Source organism: Taudactylus pleione, unplaced genomic scaffold (genome assembly GCF_031769625.1).
Source record: "Taudactylus pleione unplaced genomic scaffold, aTauple2 ptg000019l, whole genome shotgun sequence".
Lineage (NCBI taxonomy): Eukaryota > Metazoa > Chordata > Amphibia > Anura > Myobatrachidae > Taudactylus > Taudactylus pleione.
In genome coordinates, this window is record NW_028284421.1 from 34,511,337 (window position 1) to 34,534,452 (window position 23,116).

At 46.1% G+C, this 23,116-nt stretch overlaps 1 protein-coding gene across 5 annotated transcripts in view; it reads left to right on the forward strand.

The window, feature by feature from the left end:
- The window catches only part of LOC148540522 (uncharacterized), a 48,178-nt gene that overhangs the window by 12,361 nt on the left and 12,701 nt on the right, over positions 1-23,116 (forward strand). For all 5 annotated transcript variants that reach the window (XM_088446815.1, XM_088446822.1, XM_088446831.1 and 2 more), the window contains exons 4-9: positions 285-337; positions 14,570-14,714; positions 14,826-15,190; positions 15,443-15,671; positions 15,910-16,027; positions 16,771-16,891. In XM_088446815.1, coding sequence (XP_088302941.1) covers positions 285-337; positions 14,570-14,714; positions 14,826-15,190; positions 15,443-15,671; positions 15,910-16,027; positions 16,771-16,891 — 1,031 coding nt within the window. The remainder of the gene's footprint in view (positions 1-284; positions 338-14,569; positions 14,715-14,825; positions 15,191-15,442; positions 15,672-15,909; positions 16,028-16,770; positions 16,892-23,116) is intronic.

Here is a 23,116-nt window from a genome sequence, read left to right on the forward strand (position 1 = left end):
TACGCTGTCGTTATTCTTTATGGTTTTAATATTATTGTTGTAGGGAATGCATTGTTTTTCCTCCCTTTGTTTCTTCTCTTATACTCTGTGGGGTTTGGTTAGTAGTTATATAATTGGCTTCCTTGAAGCAGATGGGTCAAAAAGGGGGAGGAAGGGGAAGTCTCTGTAACAACTTAAAGTGCCCATACTCCCATGTCTCTGTAACCACATAGTCTCCAGTGTGCACAAAATAAAGAATTTCTAGCAATTCAGTACTATAACAAAATACATAATTTGTTTTTCAGGTTTTCACAATGCAGATTCCAGAGGATCAAGTTTTACCCTCCCTTATGGGCAGGTAAGGTGCAGTAAATTAATTTACTAAACCATTGTTTCTAACTGTTCTTGCAGAATGAATCGAGAATTGCATACTAAGCAGCTTATGTAGACATGGACACATTTCATGTGAAAAACACATGTAAAAAGCAGCTAGTTGCATATGCTACTGTTGCAGAGCTCAATGGATCTTGACACGTTTCCACCGGGAGAGAAGAGTAGCATATGCACTTTGTTTATGTCAGATGTAAAAATGAGTGTAGAAATATGGCTTGACACTGTTAGTAAATGCTAAATTTGCATTTATCCAATTTGTACACAATATAATACTGTAATGAAGTGTCATACACATAAGATAAGATTAGTGAATGGATAGTGTAGTGGTACTAGCCTATTTACCATGTAAAATACATTTAAATACAAAGTAAAACTAAATTCAGGTGAATACAAGCATCTCTTGCCTTCCTCTTTGAGGAATCAAATGGGAATAATCTTAAGTACCATGGTCTGAATGCAATTTTTTTTTTTTCGTCCAAAAAAAAAAATATATATATATATTTTTTTTATTAAGTTTAAAAAGTACTTTTTAAAGTATATTTAAATATTTTATTTAAAAATGTTTTGTATCCCCCCCACCCCTCGGTTCCATAGGCCCCCATTGTAATTTACTGTGCCACGCCACATTTTAAACAGCTCCCCCCAATGTCAAAAGATCCCCTGCAATAACAACCCTCTCCCTCCTAGTTATGATAGGTACCTGTGGCAGAACCCCCACCTTCACCCCCAGGGACAAAGGGTGCCAAATTTAGTTTCCCAACAACAGTGCAAAAAGGGGCAAAATACCTCAAACTAGGATACACAAGACAAAAAAATTTAAAGAAATATATAAAAGAATGTGTAAAAACTGAAAAAAATAAAATAAAAAACATGATTTTTAAAACAAACACAAAAGACTTGAAAAAATGAAAAACTATAGTCCAAAACCAACAAATACACAAATCCCCATGTTGACAAAAAACATCACAAGCTAGTCCATCTTCAATGTAGAAAAACTGATAGGGGGTTGTGCTTATTCAGACCACGTGGAGCAACCGTATCTAAACGATTGATCTCTCTACTTTCCCTCTGATACAACTTCTTCACTCTGTCACCCACACGTACAGGAGGGGGTTCCCAGTCGATAATCTTACATCTAAGAGTTGCCATTTGATGATGGTATTTCCAGAAAGTGCCTGGCTACTGGTTTATCAGACACACGAGTCTGTAAGGCCGATCTAATACTGGCCCAATGGTTTGCCATCCGCTCACGAAAACAACGGGTGGTAAGACCCACATAATATAGGCAACATGGGCATATTAAGATGTAGATAATATGATCCATTACACAATGCAAGCGATACTTAATCTTGATAGTTCTTCCAGAGTGAAGATAGTGAAAGACAGGTCCTGGATCCATGCTCCGACATGTAACACAATTCCTACAACTAAAATATCCAGGCTTCTGTTGAAGTAACCAGTTAATAGGTTGTTGAGGTTCTGGAGACACAAGTGGTCTGAGAAGTAGTTGTTTCAGACTAGGTCATCTTCTAAATGCTTACATTGGCGGAGGGGCATCCCTTAGTTTAATGGAATCATCCGTAGAGATTAACTGCCACCTCCGTCGTAATGTGTTTCTGGTGGCATTGGCCATGTTTTCAAACCTAGTAGGGAAAATCAACCTCTTTGTCATACCTTTTGGAGAAGAGTGTTGTCCTCGAAGTTACTGTAAACTTTTTCTTAGCATTCTCTAGGCATCTATGAATAACCTTTTTAGAGTATCCCTGTTCAAGGAACCTCTGTCATCTCGGACAATTGGATCTCCGCAATCGAGGCATCAGAATTGTTGCATAAAACGCGATGGAATTGTGACTTGGGCAAACTGTTCTTAAGTGCGGGAGGGTGGAAACTGTGAGTGTGGAGTATAGTGTTACAGTTCGTTTCTTTTTGGTACAAAGTGGTCTGTAATCCTCTACCTGTCTTAATAACAGTGATATCCAAATAATTGATCACGTCTGGATCGACACAACATGTAAATTTGACCTGATGCTCTATGTCAGGGGTAGCCAACCTCGGTCCTCGTGAGCTACCAACAGTTCACATTTTCCAGACCACCTAGCAGGTGCATAGGTGTATTCATTACTAACTAACACATTTGAACAGATCCACAGGTGGCGCTAATTATATCACTTGAGATTCTGTGAGGAGACCTGCAAAACATGCACCGTTGGTAGCTTTTGAGGACCAGGGTTGGCTACCACTGCTCTAGATTGTTCAGAGTATCGACCATGGTCAGGAATGTTTCTCTAGACCCCTTCCACAATAAAAAATATAATGTTTTCACCAAATTGCGGGTAAATGTTCATATTCTCGTATGCCGTCATGTACAGATTAGCATATGACGGTGCCAAGTTAGAACCCATTGCGGTGCCAGACCGCTGCAAATAATACGAGTTATTGTAAAGAAAATTATTGTTAGGAAGTACTAGTTCCGCCAGTTCAATAATGTAGTCTATGGGTGGACCACTTGGTTGATGAGAAACGAGAACATTGTGTAAAGTAGTCAAACCATCTGTATGAGAGATGATGGTATAGAGTGAGCCAACATCCATGGTGGCCAATACTACATCCTCCTCAATTTCATCGAGTGTCCCCACTTGCTCTAGAAAATCTGAGGTATCCCTGATATAACTACGACTCATATACACTAATGGTTGTAGTATTTTGTCCACATATATTGCAAGTAGCTGTAAAATGGACCCTCTCGCCGAGATGATGGGCCTCCCTGGCGGGTTTTCAGGGGTTTTGTGAATCTTGGGAAGTGTGTTTAATATAGAACACTGGATACTCCACTGTAAGAAAACAAAAAGTGCTATCATCCAGCCATCCCTGAGATAGACCCATGGACGGTGTTTGATCCACCTTGTTCTTGATTTTAAATCTTGGGATTAGTTGGAAGTTTGCTATATGTACACTCATCTGCCAGCTGCTTTCTAATCTCCCGATCATAATCCGCCCAGTCTTGTACGACAACTGCTCCGCCTTTATCAGCTGGTCTAATGACCAGAGCAGAGTTATTTTGTAATTGTTTCAATGCTGCCCTTTCTACTAAAGAGAGATTATCAATATATTTAAGTGGTTTACTAGTGGTCATGTAAACCGTCATGTCATGCGCTGTCATTCTCAGAAAGGTCTTTTATGCTAGGATGTGCGGATGTTGGATCGAACGTAGAAGGTTTTATCAAGGGCTGCACAAGGGGTTAATGTTTTCTATCCAAGAAAAACTGTAGCCTTATGCTGCATACACACGTAAAGATTTTCTGTCCAACCATCCAACTTGTTGACTGGTTGGAATGAAAATCTGCTAAGGCATGAAAGCAAATGACAATCAGCAATTTGCTCCCAAATGATGGGAAAATGGACAGAAACTGTTGTTTGAACAAATTGTTTATATCAGTGGTGTCAAACTCTGGCCCTTCAGCTTTTGTGGGACTACATATCCCAGCATGCCCTGCCACAGTTTTAGCATGCCCTAATAGCAAAACTGTGTCACTGCATGCTAGGATGTGTAGTTCCACTGCAGTTGGAGGGCCCGAGTTTGACACCACTGGTTTAGATCAAACATTTAACAAACTTGTCTGAACGACCATTTTCATCTGTTTCTGGAATGTGGGAGCAAATTGCTGATAATCAGTTACTCCCATACGTTACCAGATTTTCATTGAAAACCAATCAACTAGTTGGATGGTTGGACAGAAAATCTTTACGCGTGTATGCAGCTTCAGCTTTCGGACAAATTTTAATTGGACGATGTGCCACTCAAAAGAATCGTGTTTATGAGTTGGCACAAACGATAGCCCCTTAGATAAGAGACTTAGGGCCTGATTCAGCTTTGGGAATAGAGTGAGAATTAGCACTTAACTGTGAACCTGGACAAACCATATTGTAATGAGAAGGGGTGTAAATACATAAAAAATATTTTTTGCATGTAGGGTAAATACTGGCTGCTTTTGCATGTAGCCCACAAATACTGCACAGCTTTATTATTACTCTACAATTTAGATATCAGTTTGGACAGCATGTAGCCCACAAGTAGTGTAAAGCTTTATTATTACTCTACAATTTAGATATCAGTTTGGACACCTCCCTCCCAATTCTAAATCTCTGTACATTTTAAATCTGCCCCACCTGAAGTGGATCATGGTTTTCACCAAGATGATCAGTTAAGTGCTATATCTCACTCTATTTCCAAAGCTGAATCAGGCCCTTAGTTCATGTTCATTCAAGGAGTGTGTTGATAAATTAAAGACTGTATTACATTTTTTCTCCTCCTGCCCCTTCTTGTGCCACCCACCGCCTCGCCTCTGGTGGGGCCTGTGCCTCTTGTGTCTAATGGTTCTTCCATGTGCATAGTCAGCAAGCTTGCTTCTAAAAAAGCAGCTTAAAACTAGGGATGTGCAGGCTCGGATAGGTTCGAGTTTGCACGCCGAGTTCGGATTTTTCCCTCCAAAAAAACGGAACTCAGAAAGAGGCTAAACGTCATTTTGCATGGACAAACATCATCATTCCTGGACAAAAGTCTTGAAGGAGTCCCAGAGGTGCTGAGCACTTGTTGGCTGCTTTTCCTTCACTCTGCGGTTCAACTCATCCCAAACCAGCTCAATTGGGTTTAGGTCGTGTGTTTGTGGAGGCCAGGTCATCTGACGCAGAACTTCATCACTTTGCTTCTTGGTCAAGTAGCCCTTACATATCCTGGAGGCGTGTTTGGGGTCATTGTCTTGTTGAGAATCAAATGATGGTCCCAGTAAGTGCAAACCAGATGGGATGGCATGGCGCTGCAGAATGCTGTGGTAGCCATGCTGGTTAAGTGTGCCTTGAATTTTGAATAAATCACCAACAGTGTCACCAGCAAAGCACCCCCACACCATCAGACCTCCTCCTCCATGCTTCACAGTGGGAACCACACATGCAGAAACCATCCGCTCACCTTCTCTGCATCTCACAAAGACATGGCGGTTGGAACCAAAAGTCTCAAATTTGGACTCATCTACCAAAGTACAAATTTCCACTGGTCTAATGTCCATTCCTTGTGTTTCTTGGCCCAAACAATTCTCTTCTTCTTGTTGTTCATCCTCAGTAGTGGCTTCTTCGCAGCAATACGACCATGAAGGCCTGATTCACGCAGTCTCCTCTGAACAGTTGATGTTGAGATTTGTCTGCTACTTGAACTCTGTGAAGACTTTATGTGGTCTCTAATCTGAGGTGCTGTTAAGTAGTGGTTTCTGAGGCTGGTAACTCTAATGAACTTATCCTCTGCAGCAGAGGTAACTCTTGGTCTTCCTTTCCTGGGGTGGTCCTCATGAGAGCCAGTTTCATCATAGCGTTTGATGGTTTTTGCAACTGCACTTGAGGATACATTCAAAGTTCTTGAAATTTTCCGTATCGACTGACCTTCATGTCTTTGTCGTGATGGACTGTCATTTCGCTTTACTGAGTTGACTGGTTGGTGCCATAATATGGATTACAACAGTAGTTAAATAGTGGTGTCCACTGTGTACTAACTCTACCTCTGCTCAACACAACTGATGGTTTCAAACACATTAAGAAAGCAAGTAATTCCACAGATTGACTCTTGACAAGGAACACCTGTTAATTCAAAACCATTCCAGTAGACTATCTCATGAAGCTGATTGAGAGAATGCCAAGCCACTTTGAGGAATCTAAAATATAAAACATATTTTGATTTAAACACTTTTTTGTTTACAACATAATTCCATGTGTTCTTTCATAGTTTTGATGTCTTCAGTATTAATCTATTAAGTTTTAAATAAACAAAAACCATTGAATGAGAAGGTGTTCAAACTTTTGACTGGCACTGTGTGTGTGTGTGTGTGTGTGTGTGTGTGTGTGTGTGTGTGTGTATATATATATATATCTCTATGTAGAGATGTATGTATATGCTCATGGTGTGTCCGTACAGCACATATGTAGAGTGCTTAACCAAACTATGGTGTGGAAAAATCCACATCTAATGTACATATTTCACAAGATAGGGGTGCATTCACCAGTCGTATAGTAATAGCAGTAAAACAGACTTTATTCCATTGTATCAAAGCGTGATAGCACAGAGGTTTCGGTCCTACCTTGGCAAAGGTCCAGAAGGGACCGAAACGTCGGTGTTATCACGCTTTTTCTATACGACCGGTGAGTGCACCCCTATCTTTTGAAATATATATATTTAGTATATATAATGTATGATTTTTCACATACTGTACACTACACTGCCCGATCACTCACTGTGTCCAGCAGTGATCGGGAGACAAGGCAGACAGAAACAGAGGCGGAAGGAGGGGCTGGGGACAGAGTAGCCAGCCACAGCACAGCAGTTGGTCAGCAGGGTAACCGCGCTGGGAGAGGAGCGGGTGCACCCGGCTGCATGGGCCGAGGACAGAGAGGATTCACAGGTAGCCGCTCTGGCAGGGAAGAGAGAGGGGGTGCTGGCAGACAGCGCAGGGCAGCCACGCCGGGAGGGGAGGTGGGGATGAGGCCGGCTTCCTGGGCCGCTGACAGAGCACCAGCCATGGCTGCTGCTTCTAGGTTAGTCACAGACAGCCGCGCTGGGGGAAGAGGGGTGCGGGTGCCGCCGAGGGCAGGGCAGCCGCACCGGGTGAAGTGTCATGTAGGCTGCCCGATCACTGCTGGGCACAGTGATCGGGACACAGCAGTAGCTGCTTCTATTGAAGACACAGCTGCCTGCAGCCGCGCTTGGAGGGGGTCCTGCTGATTGCCCGATCACTGTGGCTAGCAGTGACCGGGACACACTGGAGGGGAATTCGAGGGTGCAGAGGGACCAGTAGGTCCCTCTGATATAGCCGGCTGCTGGAAGATTAGCTTCCTGCAGCCGCCTAATGGGCATTTCTGAATGGTTGCATCATATGCGTCCATGTCAGGGAAAGCCCAGTCTGGTGTGGTCGCATCTGATGTGACCATGCCAGGCAAGTGGTTAAGTAATGAGAATAGATAGCTGCGAATTCATATAATATAACAGCCACACTAATGGTTTATATACTGTCAGTTGGAGGGGTTCAGAAGCAATCGGCCAATCATAGACAGCTGCCAATTGTCAATATCATCAGTGCGTTTTGTGAACCACAGGTGGTGCACCTGTGAGAGATAAACCTCCTGACAAGCGCGTATGCGGCCAGGTCTAATTCAGTCACATTTGCGTGAAAGTGCATTTGATGTATTTGGCCTACGCTTGCCCACCTCTTCCCAACCCCTTTCTTCCTCTCTAAACGTAGGGAGTTGTGAGGGTAATATACTGCATTCCATATGCAGGTTTGCTTGCATAAGTCGTTTTGTGCACATGCACAATACAAAAATGCTCATTTTATAAAAATAAATAAATGTGTATGTCCAACCCTACGCTAGCTCCTAAATGACTAATTAAACACTTCTAGCATACTTCCCAAAGTCCTTCAGTGGAAACCAGAGGCGTAACTAGGGTTTTCAGCGCCCCGGACAAATTGAAATTTTTTTTATAAAAGAGTGACATAAATCTTATGTAGATACATAAACTGTTTAATTGCTATAAACCTGCGTACAAAATTAAGTAAAAAAAAAGGCAAAAGCATACTAGCAAAGTGATAAGTGAAATTAAAGCACATTTCTCTTGCAGCAAGGCTGGGGAACACTGGACCATGGGATTGTAGGAAGGGGCTGGAGCTAGCACTTAAATTCAACTAGCTTTAAAAAAGGAAGATCCTTCCCCTGCAATCCCACAATGCCAGTCGTCTTTAAGTGCTTCAAGGAGCAGGGCACATTTTACAGGGCTGCTACTACGCAGCCCTTTGTAGCTTAGTTTTTTATTTTATTTGTAAGTTTTATTTTCTGTTTAGGTAGGTAACTGTGCGCTGCTTGTAGCAGCGCACAGCCTGAGAGTGGCAGCTGCTTTTTGCAGCGGCCTGGCGGGGAGGGGTGCGCATCGCGGGGCGCGGCAGTCTCCCTTTTAGAGGGTACGGATGCGAATGGCAGCCGCCATTTTGCTGGGCTTGTTGCGGCGTCTCCCCTCCAACGGAACGGGAGGTGTGCGCACGCTGGCAGGTTGCCCTTGTGTCAACAACAGGGGTTGACGCCCGGAGTTTTCCCTAGCACTGGGAAGTACTTGAAGTCTGAGGAGCATGGAGACGGAGGGGGCAGAGTTTCACATGCTGCACTTCCCTTGCCATGCCAGCTCTGCCTTCAGCAGAAGAGGCACAGAGCGTCCTGCCTCTGCTGGAACAGCTTACTTCTCCTTCATGTCATAGGAGTGACTATGGCTGTGGCTCACCAAGGCAGACGTTTGTTTCAACAAACATAGAGCCCTGGGACGAATCCACTTTTCTCCCCTGCAGCTCCTGCAAGTACTTTATACTTGTAATAGTATTAGCTGCCTATGTGTTCAGCTATGGATTGTGTTATGTGCTTATGTCTATGCAGGCTCTGTCACACTTTTCACCACTGCCTGTTTTAAAGTGAATCACACCTGCTGTCTTATGTGTAATGGTTAGCAAGAGGGCATAATTGGCGCAGACGGTGTAATGGTTAGCGTTACAGCCTAACTGCACGGCGGTCGTGGGTTTGTTTTCCTGCTACAGCCATAACTGTGTGGAGTTTGTATGCAGGGTTTTTGACTGTTTTGGGGCAGTTTTCTCTCCTGCTCTGGGTACCGGGCAGTTGCCCTAGAGAGCCTTGTGTATATGGGTTCGGTAACACGAAGGTAACTGGGGTGCTGCATCCACCGGAGGGGACCTACGTGGGCTCAGGCTCTAATCCGGTCGGTGTGCGCCGTAATGGCATTGGTTGCTCTTCAAAGGGAACCAAAGTTCAGGTGGAGGTATTCCCTCGTCTCTGGCGCAGGCTCCTTTCCCTTTATAGGGTTAAGTTCACGGTATGTCCCACTCTGGCTCCATGCATGATTTACGTCAGCTTCCCGATGAGCTTTATATTTTAGGAATCCTCTACTGTGCGTTGCGCAGGTGGAGGGTGGTCTTGGAGACATATTCCTCTTTTCAGGGCCCCGTTAGAAGTTCCGCATGCGCAGGAACTTGCGTGGCTTTGCGCTGTCCCAAAGGATGAGAACCTACTGTCCTTTTCGATTCATTGCGGCTCTGCGCCACTCTCTGGGTGGTTTAGGTATGGATTCCCAAGCAGTGGCTGTGGGTCTGTCCAAGCGTTGGCGATGGAATGTCGCTACTTTCCCGATGGCGTATCTCTCCGGTCTCCTCAGGGAGTAGTAGGAGACGCCGGATTCAAAGGGCTCAGTTACTCGCACATTAGCTTCCAGCGAATTGAGTATTTAAGTGGAAACACCTCCCATGGTAGTTGCTGTGGTAGCCGTTTAAATCGCCACACACCCTTCCTGTCCAAGGCGCAACGTCCGGCAGGGATCTGCTATGTAGACCTGTGAGGGTTGTCTCCAGGCCGGTTTTGATAGTTTCTAGGGTCGTTATCCTGCCCTGTCGGGCCATGACATGGGTGGCATGAGATGTGGTCTCTTCTGCTAAATAATTAGTCTAGGGGCTTTACAGCGATTCACCTTGGGATTCCCTGCTGAATTGGGGGAACATTCGCGACAGGCTCTGTGTGGTAGGCCAGGCAAGACGGGGCACAGGTTGCTTCCGGGCTTCAGCTGTGGCCGGTTTGACTTGAAGGACCCTTTGGCTCTGCGCTTCGCATATGCACTCATTATTAGGGTGTGCCTTACACTTTCATCGGTTGGATAAGGACGTTCTCTTTTGGCCAAAACTGGATAATCCCAACCGGTCGGAAAAGCACTTTTCTTCCTGGGCCGTCCTAACGGTGGGTCCGCATTTCCAGATTTTCTCTCTTTCATGTGGTGCGTCCGTAGAAGGTCAGTCTGATGCAAGCCAATTCTTCCTCTACATGTATACGATTTCCAGGGGCAGTTTTAGTAACATTCTGTGTTCTGGGGACACTGCTCTAAGGAAGCCTAGGGCTTAACAAAGTGTCTCTCTCTACCCAGTTCGCTTGCAAGTAGTAGGGCGATTGCTCCGGTTCAGTGACCATTAAGTGATTTCTTCAGGCAGCTGAGTGCTTTGCATCTTTTGCCATGGTTCCATCTGGGACCTCTGGGTCCGCCACCATGGCATTTATTATTGTCTCTTCCCATCGCTTTTCCCCAGGAAACGGTGAATGTGGTGACATTGGGCCATGCTATCATTGCACTCCTCTCAGCCAACATGTTTTTGCTCCTTTACCGCCTCGGGGGTGGGGGGTAGTTCAGTTCACTCCAATCACTGATCCACAGTGTGGAGGCCAACAAATCCTCGCTAGTCGTCTGGAACACGTGTCTTCAGGTTCCGTTTTGGACGGGACGTTATGCTTCTTCAGTGGGTAATTGACTCGGTCCCCTGTCTAGTCCAGGCCCTACCATTCTTTGGACCCCGGCTCCATAGTTTTTCAACATAATATGGTAGTTGGTGCCGCGCATAGTGTGCACAGAACGGATAATACTTTGGCCCTCTTTAGTTGTCAACTTGTGAAGGATACCTCTGCTTCACAATTATGGACCTTCCTCAGTCACTTGCTTCAAGTACTTTTGGATCAGTGCTGTATCCTGACTTTGCAAGGTCTCCCTTTTTTCTTTGTCTGCGCCTTCAGTTCTGTGGGTAGCCTCCGACTCTTCACTTCTCTCCAGGGTGTTTTTCTTGCGGCGGACAGTGAACGGACCCTGACGATCTTGGTTGAAGGTTCTGTTGATGCCTTATCCAATAACTTTGTGGATCATTCAGTTGTTGGGCATGTTGGTCTCCACTTAGGGACCATTCAGGGAACCAGTTTCTCCTCACGGGAGTTCCAGTGGTGAATTCTCCAGCCTAAAAATGATTGCTCGGTATCCCTCCCCTCTCGGGTCCCCTTCTGTCTGACAGCACCCGTCACTCTCCATTGGTGGAGGGTTTCCCTTCTTCGCCTCCAAGTCCAATCCTTGGTTCTTCCGGATTGGCTCATTGTGACCACTGGCGAGAGTCTCCTGGGCAATAGCTTTTCAGCTCCGCGGCCTTGGGTTACCGTCCACAAAGGCTCGGCTGTTCGATGGGCTCGATCTCCATTGTTCTGGCTCTATTGGGTGCCCTGTCTGTCCTCACGGCAGTCGGTCGGACACCGACCCAGCGGTGGCATATGTACTTCCGGCAGGTACAAGAGTGGAACGGCGATGCTGAAGTCTTCCGGGGCGGAGACTTTGGTTCAGTCTCTCTCAGCGGTGGTAATACCGATAGTGTTAAATTGGACAGTGGACATCCTCAGCAGAACCACGTTTCTCCCAGGACAGTGGTCTCTCCTTCCAGGGGTCTTCCTAACGTTTGGGTGTGAGGCCTTCCCCGTGGGGATCTCGGGGCCTCCCTGTCTGTTTATGAGGCTCCACAGTTTGGTATGGTATCCAGATATCCGCTGACTTGACTGTTCCCTGGAATTGTTTATCCAGAACTTCCGTTTCCGCCGTCCCCACTGTTCCCTCAGGTCTCCGGGGACATTGAGGCTTCCCGAGTGAGGGTAATTCTAGTGGCTCCAGACTGGTTACGCTAGTCATGGTATGCGGATGTTCTCCCAAGGTCTGTAGGTCCTGGGTGGCGTCTCCCACTTTGCTGCAACTTGGCCCGTTTCTACGAGGACACTGCCTTGGTTGGTTTTCGCGGCGGGACTTCTGTGACTGAGAATGAGAAAGCAGCAGGTTTTCTCCTGTGGTCTGTAGTAGACTGCGAGCCCGGGCTCCGTTTCCGTCTCGTGCTTTCCTCCGGGTTTGGGAACTCTACCTCTTGTAGTATAACCGTTTTTTTGACTCTCGCGTTTCTTGGCCTTCCTTCTGGAGGGTTTGGAGGCCGGTTGACGACTTTGTTTTGTGATGATATAGGCTTTTGCCCTTTCATTTTCTTCCAGCAGTGTTTGTCAGCTCTTCTGAGGGCCCAAACTACTTTTACAAGGTGTGCAGCTTATTTAGTCACCATTTCATCCGCAGGTGAAGCCATGGAATCTTAATCTAGTCTTATCGGCTTTCACCAAGGCTCCATTGGCATCGTTGCTTTCAATAGATCTTCGGTTAGTTGCTTGGAAGCTGGTCTTTCTTAGGGCTATTGCTGTCCCTCGGCATAGTTCATTGTTTGGGGTTGGCAAGCCGCCTTTTTTTGTCTTCCATGCCGATTGTGCGGTTGCTCCGTACAAGGTTTATGTTCCAGCCTATACTTGCTTCGGCCGTGTACTTACACAGAATATTGGACCTCATTCAGAGTCGGTCGTTGCGGTCGTACGCCACCGATGTTCGCTAAACTGCGCATGCGTAAAGTTCGGAATGCGCGTGCGCAAACTAGCTGCTACGATCAGAAATTTCTCTCTCCTTGAACACAGCCAGGTCGGTAGTTTGAGTGACAGAATGAGGCGTTTGTGGGTGGTAACAGGGGAAGGTGCTTGAAAACGAGGGAGTGGAGATCCGAATGCAGGCGTGCCTAATTAAGCGAACGGCATTTTATGGGAGTGCATAATTAACAAAGTAGTGTCATGGCACACGTGACATGGGTGGTTTGTACACTGACCTGATCGTAGTGCTTAAGAGAGGGTATGGTCAACCTTAAGCTCTACGACCAGTTCCGATGGTTACCGATGGTCTCGATTAATCCTTATATGGCCGGAGATTACGTTTAATACGTACGAGTAGGGGACGTATTTTTTGTCTTACGGCCGCATCCTCCCCTTGGTCGGCCAGCTAACGATCCGATCTTAAGGACGCAACTTGCGAGTGCATCATTTGCATATCCGGCCCCTTTTCCCTTACGACCGTGCGGCCGCAACGACCGACTCTGAATGAGGTCCATTGTCCTTCCGGTCTTCCTCTTTCGGCGACTTCCCGGGACTGGGACGATCTGACTGCTAGTTGGGCTGAGCTCTGCAGATTTCCTTGGACATCTCATCTTTGGTATGCCACACTGTTCTCTGCGCGTTCATTATGACGCGTGGGAACAGCCGGCTACTCAGCACATTACGCAAGCATATTCTGATGCAGGGCGTCCACCACCAGATCGGGTGTCAGCGCCTTCCGCTAGGGTGGCGGCGACCTTATGGGCAGTGAGACATGGGACTTCAGCAGCACAGGTCCGTCATGCGGCTATCTAGTCCCCTGTCTGCACGTTTGCTCATTTTTACGTTTCGGGTTTTTTGCCTCCAGTGGCACCCACTATGGCCGTACAGTTCTCTGGTCAGGCAGCCTGAGTGTTCCCTCCTCTGGGGGCAGCTTTTGAATGTCCCATGGTCCAGTGTTCCCCAGCCTTGCTGCAGGAGAAAATAGGATTTTTGGTCAACTTACTGTTGAATCTTTTTCTCTTAAGCAGGCAAACATTGCGTCAATAACAAAATGCATTGTGGGTAAAATAATTTACATATATGCAAATTATCCTACCTGTATAATGCATTATGATTTTAATAACCAATGCCATTTTTGCTCTCTATCACACCACTCCTAGTCACCAAATTCTTGTAAAGATTGACTTCGAGAGAAGACAGCCCATAAGGGTCCTATCCATTCTCCGACATTAGGAGAATTTAAATATACCAAAATTACACTGGGGGTATGTTAAGTCGCACACCAGTAGGATTAGAGAAATGTTAAAAAAAAAAAAAAAAAATGTTCTAATGTATTTTTTCTTTTTTCATACTTGGTATATGCTAGTCACTATTTGTTGGTTCTTGTGTGACAGCAAGGGGGGACTGCAAACATTTCATCAGTTTGCACTCTTTTTCTGCATGATTGACATATGGGAATCAGTGGATGGTGATTGGTATGTGGTGGGTATTATGGGGGAAGCGATCTATTAGGGAAAAATTATATAATATCTCATTTTATATGTTTATGATCTAAAGTGACATATAAGAGCAGAAGACCCAGGGAGGTCAGTGAGGTGTGAGTCATGCTGGAGAACAGCACATTCATAACCACCCAGCGGGATGTTCCGTAGCGGACACTTCAGTCCACTGTGTACACTGCTCTGGCCAACGGTGCACCCCGCCGCATCCGCCCCGGTGCCCCGTCTGAATACTCCCTCCCACCACGCACACCTGGATACGCCGCAGGTGGAAACACTTCTACCTACTTAAACCACAAACAGTATTTTGTTATACATTGTTTAAGCTTGTATCTTTTTATTTATTTATTATTCTTAAATTGTTACAGGCATGTTTGTGAAGCTTCGAAGGAGTGGTTAGAAGCAAAGTATGCTACCAATCAGCTGATTGGTAAGGTGGAGCTTTTATTCCGGCCTTTCCTACACTGGCTAGATCGTAACATGGAGCGACTGTTTACCGAAGGAGCTCGTCTGGTAATGAAGTCTTTTTATTTCTGTAGAGAATGGAAACATTAATTGGCTCATTTTTGTGCATGTTATTAGTCACTACAAACGTTTAATTTGTTTTAATTTGTGCTTATGCAGTTAAAGAGAGACATTGATGTTGAGAAGGCTGGGCTAGAGTTTGTACCGTACCAGCAACTGCAAGCAGCTGTCGCTGTTAAATCAAGTGAGGAGGAAAATGTTGCAAGCAACACATTACAAGAGACCAAGGAATGCCCAGCTGAAGATTTGGAAGATGATGACTCTGATAGCTGGATTAGCTGTGATGAAGACGATCTGGAATCTGACATAGTGACTGGCCCCACAGATGGGATGAAAAGTGTGGAGGGAGGGGCAGGAGCAGGCCCAAGAAGGGGAACTGAAATCCGGTTCTTGGGTCTAAAACTGGGGGAAGGAGTTGGGACTTTGATGGCACATCGCATAGTAGTGGCACTGCAGTGCAGCAGGTGAGGAGGAAGCACTACAAAGTGGAATATCAGGAGAATAATAGATGTCCGTTTACAGTCTGGAAAATATTTCATATATTCTAAACTGTAAACTCTGTATTCTATGTAAAGCTGTGTAATATATTGTCCTTATATCAATAAATATTAATTTAAAATCCTAATAAACGATGACATTACAATATACTGTCTATTGTATAGTTTGTACTGTTGTGTATTTCATTTTGTTAATATCAGTTTTCTATGTCTTATTAGGTGTAAAGTTACAGCAGACCTAACCCTGACTGAAAAGCACCCCTGCACAGCACAATGTGAGAAGTGTAATAGCCGTATATCCGGGATATTCCACCCTAGTATCCTGCACCAGTACTCTACTGTGCTGGGCCACATGGACATACAGGGTGCCATTGCCAAGGACCTCATTTTGCTGGAGTGTACGTTCATGATTGGCTGCTTAAATTGCTCTCGTGAAGAACCACTGCAGGTACCAGTAACAATTGTGGTCTGTATCTCATCTGTTTGTTTGACCAATGGGCCCTTTTTTCTTCTCTAGATTTAATGGGCTTGTCTTTTGTTATAGTTTGTAAGCATATAAGAAAGGCAGTCTTACCTCTTTGTCTATTAATATCCAATCTTTTTTATTGTTCGCAATTATAAAGTGCTGCGGAGTGTGCTGGCGGTATATTAGTAAATAATAATTTACATGTTTTATTGGTCTGCAGAAACTCGTTTTTGGTATCACTAAAGATTTGAATTGTCTGCACTGCCACAGCAAGCTCAACATTTTTATCGAAGCTGCCATATTTCAAAAGCTCGAAAGTTACCCAAGGAAAGCCAGCGGTATGATACATTCCCTTAAGCAAGACTTTGCATAACAGAATGCAGAGACTTTAGTAATTGTCCAATATAAGGTGCTGGGCAAATACAGTTAAATAACTTGATATTATTCATCTACATATTTAAATATCATGTGTGAAATTAGATACAGATGTGTCCACATACATCTATCCTCCATGCACTATGTCGCATTAATTACACACAACGCGTAAGTGCCTTGTGACTGTAGTGCCAAATGTCTTTTCATGCAACTTTTTTCCCTTAAAATTCGCCTTATTCGCACAGCAGTGTGAATAGGATGCACGAGCAGCTACTGATGATTAAAATGATATGCGCCATGCCTATATTCTGTGTGCAACTGCGGGTGTATGCAAAATGCTTTGTTACAGTGTCAGTGGCTGTGACACTGCAACGTAGCATTTCGCATTCAGATACAGCTATACAGCTGCAGTCACATAGAATATAGGCATGCCGCATATCATTTTAATCATCAGTAGCTGCTCGTGCATCCTATTCACACTGCTGTGCAAATAAGATGCATTTGAAGGGAAAAAGTTGCATCAAAAGACGGTCGGTGCTACCGAGTCACGCTGCGGAATGGTGCAACTAGAAGGGCTGTTTAACACATAAGGAGGCTAGATGTATGAGGATACATCTGTAACATTTTTAGTAAGCAATATATGTAATTTTAGAAATATGCAAAGGAAAGTGCACAGATTTTAGACTAACATAGAGTATTGTTGCAGGTATAGATCCGCATGGCAATGCCAGGAGGAAGGCTGTGAGAGATCCATCAATACAACCCGGGAAACCTCTTATAGACAATGGCACTTGTAGACATTTCCGAAAGAGCTGTCGATGGCTGAGGTGAGTTTTGCACAGAAGTAATAACATGGTTTGTTTATCTTGTATGCTCATTTTGATGCATAGTACACTCTACTAACCTTTCTCTGTAATGTTTTTAGTTATTAATGTGCATTTCATCAGATATGTATAATAATTTCCCTTTATATAGCACCAACATATTACACAGCATTACACAATCAGAATGTTCATTCCTTCATAAGTCATTAGGGGAGATGTATAAAGGAGTGTACAGTGTAGAGAACTGGTCAAGTTGCACATAGCTTCTACCTATCATTTTTGTAGACTGTACTTGATAAATGCTACCTCAAAGCTTATTGGTTGCTATGAGCAACTTGTCCACTTCTCCACTCTTTACACTGCTCTCTACATCTCCCCCATTGTCCCAGTAAAGGTTATAATGCAACGTTCCTACCACAGCTACACACACATAATGTAGCAATGTGATCTCCATGTGTTTGCTATTACAAAGTTCACAACAGTTTGTCCTCAAGTTTTTGCCATTTACTACATTGCTTAGTCATCTTTGTTACCTGATATTATAACTCTAAGGTCCTTTTACTCTACTGTTGATATTACTATAGATTCTGAAACCTCAGAATCTATAGTTATATAGACCCATAGATATAGGCCTATATTTATTGGTGTGGGCATAGACCCACACCAATAAATATAGGCCCCCACTTACATAGTAGTCAGTCAGCTGCTAGTGAGTTGACAGTGGGGGAGAGAGACGACTGGTGCCAGCAGCATTTTTATACAGACTCAACCTGTTCTCCTGGCTTCTAACTGCTTGAACTTTGGTAAATTTACCAAAACAGTACTTTCAAGCTGTCTTGCATGGTAATCATGACCATTGCCCTTCCACGTGTTTAGGTCCCTGGTGCATAACCAGGGATATGGGTTGCTCAGAGTAATGTTCTTCTGGGATTTTATATAAAATGTTTAGGCCCAGTTTTCCCCCTTTTCTCATCCACTAGGGGACACTGGAGCTCAAGACACTGGGGTATAGACAGTGGTTGAGTAGAGCCTGGCACTTTAATCTAAACGTGTGAATGGCTCCTCCTCCTCTTTGCCTAATCAGCCCTAGTTTAAGTAATGTGCCCGAGAGAGAAGGTACACATTAGGCTGTCTCCAGCTTTTTTTCTTTTTTATGTTCTTAGAGACTGGTCTTTTCTTTTTCAGGGTCCATAGGGATCCACAGGGATGCCATGGGGATAATGTGGTTGGAGTGATCCAGTCAAGCTCTTCAGCTCCCAAGATGTCCCAGGTCCTCCTCCACATATACACCTCCCCTGGCCACAGGCATTCAGTTGTTCGTTTGGTGCGGCAGGATTCAGATGCACCTTTTTAACAGGGGGACTGCTCAGGAAGTGCCAAGCTGTAATTTTATGTTTTTTATTTTATTTCTACTTTTTAGAGTTAGCAGTCCTAAGCGTACTAAGATGCCTGCACTACGACTCGGTCTACCTCTGCCGGGCTGCAACACCAGTAATGTCTCTTGTGATTTCGGGTTGTGCGGTGCTTGCTAGTTAGATAAGATAGTGGCTACTCTGGCAGCTTCAAAATCTGCAGGTCTTCCATCAACAGCTACACCAAAGTCTAGGCAGTCCTCTTTCCAGTCCTTTAGTCCTCAAAAGGACAATCTTCCTCCAGGCCGTCTAGTTCTCGCAGGACTATCAAGCAGCAAACTAAAAGGTCCTGGCCGGCCAGACGTCCAGCTTCTAAGCCGGGCAACAACCCTCTGCCTGAAGGGGCGAGCCGCCTCCTGGGGGATCCCAGGGTGGGAGGTCGACTTCTTCAATTTGCGGACTACTGGCATCAAACAATGCCTGGGTCCAAGAAGTGGTCTCTCAGGGGTATGCTCTCACTTTCTGGAGGCATCCTCCCCAGAAGTTGTTTTGTACAACTCCCCCGTCGGAGCCTGTATAGGCCTGGGCCTTACAGGAGGGGTGATAATCCTGGTTCCTGTGGTTCAACAAATAAATGGTTATTATTGCAATCTATTATTGGTTCAGAAATCGAATGGGATCAATTATTTTGGCAATGGAACCTGGGGATTTTATGGCTTGCCTGGACATTCAGGATGCATACCTGCATATACCCTTACGCCACCCCATCAATAATTTGTACAGTTTGCTGTCCTGCAGCAAAATTACCAATTTCAGGCACAGCCCTCTGGTCTTCATCAATTGCAAGAAATTCTCTCTCTCCCTCTCCTTCTCCCCCTCCCCCTGATGAAGACCAAAGCTGTATGCAGGCAGTACCTGGCCTTGCCACTCCCGGAAAACGGAGCCGACCTGCCCCTTGCACCGCCCCTTAATTGCCTCTGCCTGTCAATCAGACAGAAGCACAGAAGGGGCTGTGTGCAATTACGCAGGACCCATTCTGCACACTCACAGAATGGGTCCTGCGCTTGTGCAGATTCCAGATAATCTTGAATCTGCTTTCAGCATTGCACTTGCGTGCAATGCTGAATCAGCGCCATTGTCCCTTATCTGGACGATTTGCTTCTAAAGGCTCTGTTGGCAGAAAGACTTTTGGAACAGGTGTCCCTACTCATCAGATCCTCATCCTGCACGGCTGGATTGTCAACTTGCAGAAGTCGCAACTAGTGCTGTCTCAGCGTCTTCAGTTGCTGGGGATGATTCTGAACACTTCCCTACAATGGGTTTTCCTTCCACTGGACAAGGCTCAGACAATACTGGAATTGGTCCGCTTGCTGCCTAGGCCAAGACGTGTGTCTATACACCTTTGCATCTGCCTTCTAGGGAAGATGGTGGCCTCCTTCGAAGCCATTCAGTTCGGCAGAATTCATTCCAGGCCTTTCCAGTTGGACCTTCTGTCCCAATAGTAGGGGGCACATCTTCAGATTCATCGACTACTGCGATTATCATTTCAGGTCCGTATGTCTCTGATCTGGTGGCTCCAGACAGGCCACCTTGTACCGGGTCGCCGATTCGGCATCTGTAACTACGGACACCAGTCTTCGCGGATGGGGAGCAGCAGTCCTGGACAGCCAGTTCCAGGGGCGTTGGTCTCGCCAGGAAGCCCTCTTGCTTCTCGTTCTCGAACGCAGGACTGTTTACCGTGCCCAGCTTGTGACTGCTCCCATTCTGCTGGGATTGCCCGTTTGGGTGCAATCTGACAACGCCACAGCAGTGGCGTACATCAACAGGGGGGTGCGCAGTCAAATGGCAATGCGCGAGGCTAGCCACATCTTACAGTCGGCAGATAGGCACACAAGGCTATCTCCGCCATCTTTATCCCAGGGGTGGACAACTGGGATGCGGATTATGTCAGTCGTCAGTATCTTCATCCTGGGGAATAGGCTCTGCATCCAAAAATCTTCCAGCAGTTGATCCGTCGTAGGGGCAAGCCATAGATAGATCTCATGGCCTCCAGGAACAATCGTCGGTTGCCTCTGTACTGCTCCAGGACCAGGGACCCAGAGGCCGTCGAGGCAGACGCGTTGTCGGTCTCATGGTCATACAGCCTAGTCTACCAGTTTCCGCCCATATCCTATCCAACTGCGAGTGCTAAATGAGAGTCCACGACAGTCATCCTGGTGGCTCTGGACTGGCCCCGTCGGGCTTGGCATTCTGATCTCCTCCTTCTAGCAGAAGATCTGTGGCCACTTCCGCTGGGATCGGATCTTCTTCAGCAAGGTCTGTTTGTGTACCCCGACTTACAGCAGCTGCGTTTGATGGTGTGGCTGTTGAAACCAACATCTAAAGAAGATGTGGTGTTCTGCGGGCTGTGATTCTTACACTGCTCAGGGCTTGGAAGCCGGGTACATCTGCTCATTACCATCAGATATAGAAATCCTGTGTGGCCTTGTGCGGGGGGCGTGGTTCCTTCACCTCTTCCTTCCATTTACCTAGTCTTCTCCTTTTCCTTCAAAGGGATCTAGTTGCTGGACTTCGCTTGGGCTCACTGAAGTTGTAGGTCTCTGCCTTATCTGTATTTTTTTCAAAGTTGCTTGGCCCTGCTTCCAGATGTTTAGACCTTTTTTTTCAGGGGGTGCTCCGAGTCCAGCCTCCGTTTGTTGCATCTACTTCTCCGTGGGATCTCAAACTCATCCTTTATTCAGTCCGCTGTGTTTGAACCCTTGGATGAGGTGGATTTAAAGTTTCTGACTTATAAACTGGTCCTTTTGTTGGCTCTGGCTTCGGCTAGGCATGTGTCAGATCTGGGGGCTTTATCCTGTCGCTCTCCCTATCTTATTTTTCATGAGGATTGGGCTGAACTTCGTACATGGCCTTCCTTTTTGTCAAAGGTGGTCTCAGCCTTCAACATCAATCAGCCGATCGTTGTCCCTGCTCTGTTGGATTCATCTGGGGCTTCGCATTACCTAGATGTGGTGGGGGCCCTTCGTGGAGGGATTACGCAAGTCTGATGCTCTTTTTCTACTATATGATGCGGCCCAGAGGGGTTCGCCTGCGTTTAAACAGACCATGGCCAGATGGATCCGTATAGCTATTCGGCACGCTTACATGGCCAGTGCTCGGCCTCCGTCTGTATCCATTTCGGCGCATTGTATGCGCTCCATGGGTACATCTTTAGCTGCGCGCAGCAGTGCTTCTGCGTTTTAGCTATGCCATGCCGCTACGTGGACTTCTCTGCACACTTTTGTTCGGTTTTACCTTTGCGGCTTCTGATTCCAGTTTTGGCCATAGGGTGTTGCAGGTTTCTTAGTACTCTCCCACCTGGGAGGGAAGCTTTGGGACGTCCCCAGTGTCTTGAGCTATAGTGTCCCCTAGTCAGGGCCAGCTCGAGGTACGTTTGACCAGTGCGGTCGAACAGGGGTGCCACCCCATAGAGGGCGCACCCCTCCCAACCATTCCAGATTTCAGCTGGACAGTCCTGTCTTTCGGGCACTGCCCCGCTGTTCACACTTCGCCCCGCGGGTGGTCAAGAGGTTGGGCACCTCCATGTGCATGCATGCGGCATCCATTCAGTGCAGGAAGAGGGCTGGGGGCAGTACAGCTACTGACGTAGTGCTGGGCTCGCCCTCAGCTTGATGTTAACCGACACTCCCCATATAACGTCATTTAGGGGGCATGGCCTATGGCAATTAGGTTACGCCCCCATTTTCAGTCGCACTGGAGCTGCTTGCGGTAACCCGCGTGCAGGCAGTCTTTCCTCCGGTCTCATGGGAAAGAACGGAGGACGCTGAGTGTGTGCACCGAGGAGGTCCGCGTGCTCCACGAAGACCACCAGGGTACATATTGAGCTGCATTTCCTCTCCTGCCACGCCCTTTCAGAGATCTCCGGCGGCCATCTTCTCCAGCTCAGCCACTGCTCTCTCCGGGAACGCAGGGTCCGGGTTCAGCTACCTACCTCTGCCTAGAGCCAGGTTATGTAGCGGTATTGCCTACCAGACATTACAGACTAAGAAGTTGTATTTAGTGCCAATTATGCAGTTATTTTTCTGCATAGTATGCGATCTGCTAGCGCTGTGTGTCTGTTTTGATATTTCCTATGCTGTCAAACTTTGCTTATCACTTTCTTACTCTCTGGGTCCCCTACAATACCGGTATATTCAGGGACCATATATACTTCGATAACTTCACAACTCCAGTAAGAATTGCATACTGGGGCAGTTGCACTACACATAGTGCCATATATGTGCTACAGTTCTACAGCTTTATACAGGGTTGAAGTAGCTATTTACCTTACTTCTCCCCTTGTGTTAATCACAGTTGATCACAGTGGTGATGTTCTGCCTCAAACTGTTGTGCTATTTTACTCTGCAATATGTCTAACTCAGGCAAGGGTAACAGAATAGCTGCTGCACCCATTTTACACTCGTGTAAGTCATGTGCAGCAGGATTGAATGAGGAAGATTTAATCCAAGAGGGACTTTGTGCTGTTTGTTATAACACACCTGGCCCATCAGCTCCCCCAGCCCCTGTCCAGGAGCCCCCATAGGCTTCCTCTACTCGGGTGCTAAATTCACTTGTAGACTGCCTAACTGTCCCGGCAGTTATTCCTTCATTGGCGTTGCCACAGCATGTACAGGCTGTAATTCCCCCTATGGGGTTGCCACAGGACATGTTTTCCCTTGTGGCTGACATTAGGGATGCAGCCCCCTACATAGGGGATGCTACTCTGGACGTAAGTCTTTTAACCTCCAGAATATTGTCCATATCAGTGTCTGTCCGTCGCTTTCTGCGCTACGGTCCTGGAAGGCGTATGCAGACTCTAAAAAGGCCTTGGAATCAC